The sequence below is a fragment of the Austrofundulus limnaeus genome, unplaced genomic scaffold (assembly GCF_001266775.1).
Source record: "Austrofundulus limnaeus strain Quisiro unplaced genomic scaffold, Austrofundulus_limnaeus-1.0 Scaffold2086, whole genome shotgun sequence".
NCBI lineage: Eukaryota > Metazoa > Chordata > Actinopteri > Cyprinodontiformes > Rivulidae > Austrofundulus > Austrofundulus limnaeus.
Window position 1 is genome coordinate 20,648 of NW_013954488.1, and position 2,603 is coordinate 23,250.

General features: G+C 45.2%; 1 protein-coding gene across 1 annotated transcript in view; it reads left to right on the forward strand.

Moving 5' to 3' along the window:
• Nucleotides 1–2,119: 2,119 nt before the first annotated feature.
• The window catches only part of LOC106537016 (A-kinase anchor protein 6), a 5,885-nt gene continuing 5,401 nt past the window's right edge, over nucleotides 2,120–2,603 (forward strand). Inside the window, exon 1 of the mRNA XM_014034380.1 lies at nucleotides 2,120–2,414. Within this exon, the coding sequence (XP_013889834.1) occupies nucleotides 2,286–2,414 (129 nt within the window). The 5' untranslated portion in view covers nucleotides 2,120–2,285. The remainder of the gene's footprint in view (nucleotides 2,415–2,603) is intronic.

Here is a 2,603-nt window from a genome sequence, read left to right on the forward strand (position 1 = left end):
TATATATATATATAAAAATTCTGTGTGTCTCCTGGGGGCGAAGCCCCCCTTGTCCTTGAAACCTAGGGACACCCCTGCATAGAGCCGTTCGATTTTGAACGAGTTACATCATCACGTAGTCGTACGTAATGACGTAATCCCATCACATGGGTGGAATCGTGCGTTTGTCAAACGGAAACCTCCCTCCCCTTTTCCCTCGAGAGCTTCTGTCCTCCACAACTCYGCCTGTTTTCCATGTAAAAGCAAAGCGTGAGTGATTTACGTATTAAAAAATAAAGACTACATGAGGAATAAAAGAAATAAAACTACAAATGGCTCGTTACCGCCCACGATTCGGCTCCTGTTGTTTGTTGTAAAGAGCCGTTCAAAAGATTCAGATCGTTTGTGAACGTCACATCTCTGCTATAAATCACAAACTACTCAACATGGGAGCTTCAGATGTTTTTGTTGTTTGGCTCTGATGAAGGGTTTCCATGTGTTCTGGTGCGTTCTGGTGAGTTGTGGTGAGTTGTGGTGCGTTGAGGTGAGTTGTGGTGCGTTGTGTTGGTGCGGGGGTCATGTGGTTGCAGCGTGCTGGAGGTGAAGCTTTGAGAAGCTGAAGTTCTTCTCTTCTGTTTACTTCTTTGTTCCGTGTGTGTGTGTGTGTGTGTGTGTCCTCAGGCCTGTGCTGCTCGGTCCATCCTTGCATGGAGACTGACTGGAGGCATGAATTCATCACAACTAGCCATCCATGCACCCCCCGTCCCCCTCCCCCGTTTCTCCAGGATCCCTCTCTCAGCACTTATCTCAAACTTCGGATCTCATGCATTTTAATCGACACGTCTATCTTCCACTCCCCCTCTTTTCTTTGACTTTACATCAGTGGCATCCTTCACACAAACAACAACAACAACAACAAAACACCCCTCCCCCCCCCCTCCAACAGCTTCATGTTTTCCTTTAAATCAATATTTGCCATCAGCAAATAAATTGTATAATTTCCCGACTGTTAGAAGAGTGACGCTGACATATTTACCTGTTTTTTTTTCCTGCTTCCTGTTGTTTTCACGGTGTGGCTATTAGCTAAGTGAAGGGGATGGATGGCCGTGAAGTGCCGAGCAAAAGCATCTCCATCAGAACCGTTGACGTTGAAAAATGGCCGCCGCCTCTTTGATGACAGCACAGCAAAAACACACACGTGCACACACACACACACACACAAACACACACACACACACACACACGGAGTCTGAGAGGACACATTTAAATATTCAAATAGTGACAGGCGTTAATGATAAATGACAAGGGAAAAGCAGAATCAAGTAGCTATCGATGCAGAAAATGAAAAGAGGAGAAAAGAGAGGCGGGAAGTTTGGAGAAAAAAGACGGAGCGTCGAGAGGAGAGTAAGGAGACGGGATGGAGGGAAAGATAATCAACCAGGAGTTAAACTGGTCCAGACAAAAAACGTAAAGACCTGTTGTTCTTTAAAGGAATGCATGTGTGCTGGGCTTAGGTTTAGTTTGATGCTTTTTAAGGTGAAACCAGAACATTTCACCCATCATCTTCATCATCATCATCATCATCATCATCATCTTCACAAAACCTTCTCCGACTCCACGGTTTTATATGGTGCGATATGTGTGACAAAATTAGGACAGTTGTTCAACCAGTGGTTGCTACATCCTTGTAGCAGGTTATATCTATTCCTAATCCAGCTATTAATCTGATTAATGAGAGGCCAACACCGCTAACTGAGAGGCTGGAGCTGCAAATGAGAAGGAGACTATTCATTTGAGTTAGCATCAGAGAGGCTAGCAAGTAGCATGGATAAGCTGACGTTAGCATCAGAGAGGCTAGCAACTAGCATGGGTAAGTTTGCATTAGCATCAGAGAGGCTAACGACTAGCATGGATAAGCTAGTGTTAACAATGGAGAGGCTAGAGGCTAGCATGGATAAGCTAGCATTAGCATTGGAGAGGCTAGAGACTACCATGGATAAACTGGTGTTAGCATTGGAAAGGCTAACAACTAGCACGGATAAGCTGGTGTTAGCATCAGAGAGGCTAGTGACTAGCACGGATAAGCTGGTGTTAGCATCAGAGAGGCTAGCAACTAGCATGGATAAGCTAGCATTAACATAGGAAAGGCTAGCAACATGGCTAAGCTGGTGTTAGCATCAGAGAGGCTAGCGACTAGCATTGATGGGCATCAGGACACACAAATGTCGTGTAAGCTGGCCGTTAGCTGTCCATGTGTGTGACGTGTCCCTCCTGTCCTCCGTCTGCAGAGCAGCCACGCCGAGCTCATGATGATGGACGGCAGGAAGTCCGGTCTGCTGGGCCGAGCAGAGTCCCTGAGGAGGAGCGGCGTTGAACTACCCACTGACTTCCACGTTAAAATACACAACCTGACGCACACGTGGACACAACTGGAGGTAACACACACACACATAAAGATAAACACACATGCAGACAGTCAGACAGGTGGCAGCTTCATAATGAATACATATAATTTTATTATTCAGCAGCAGAAACAGAAATAATTATTTTATTCTGACGTCCCTTTTCTTTATCTGTCTATATTTCTTGAATATGTTTTTGTGAGCCTTATACTGTAAATAACC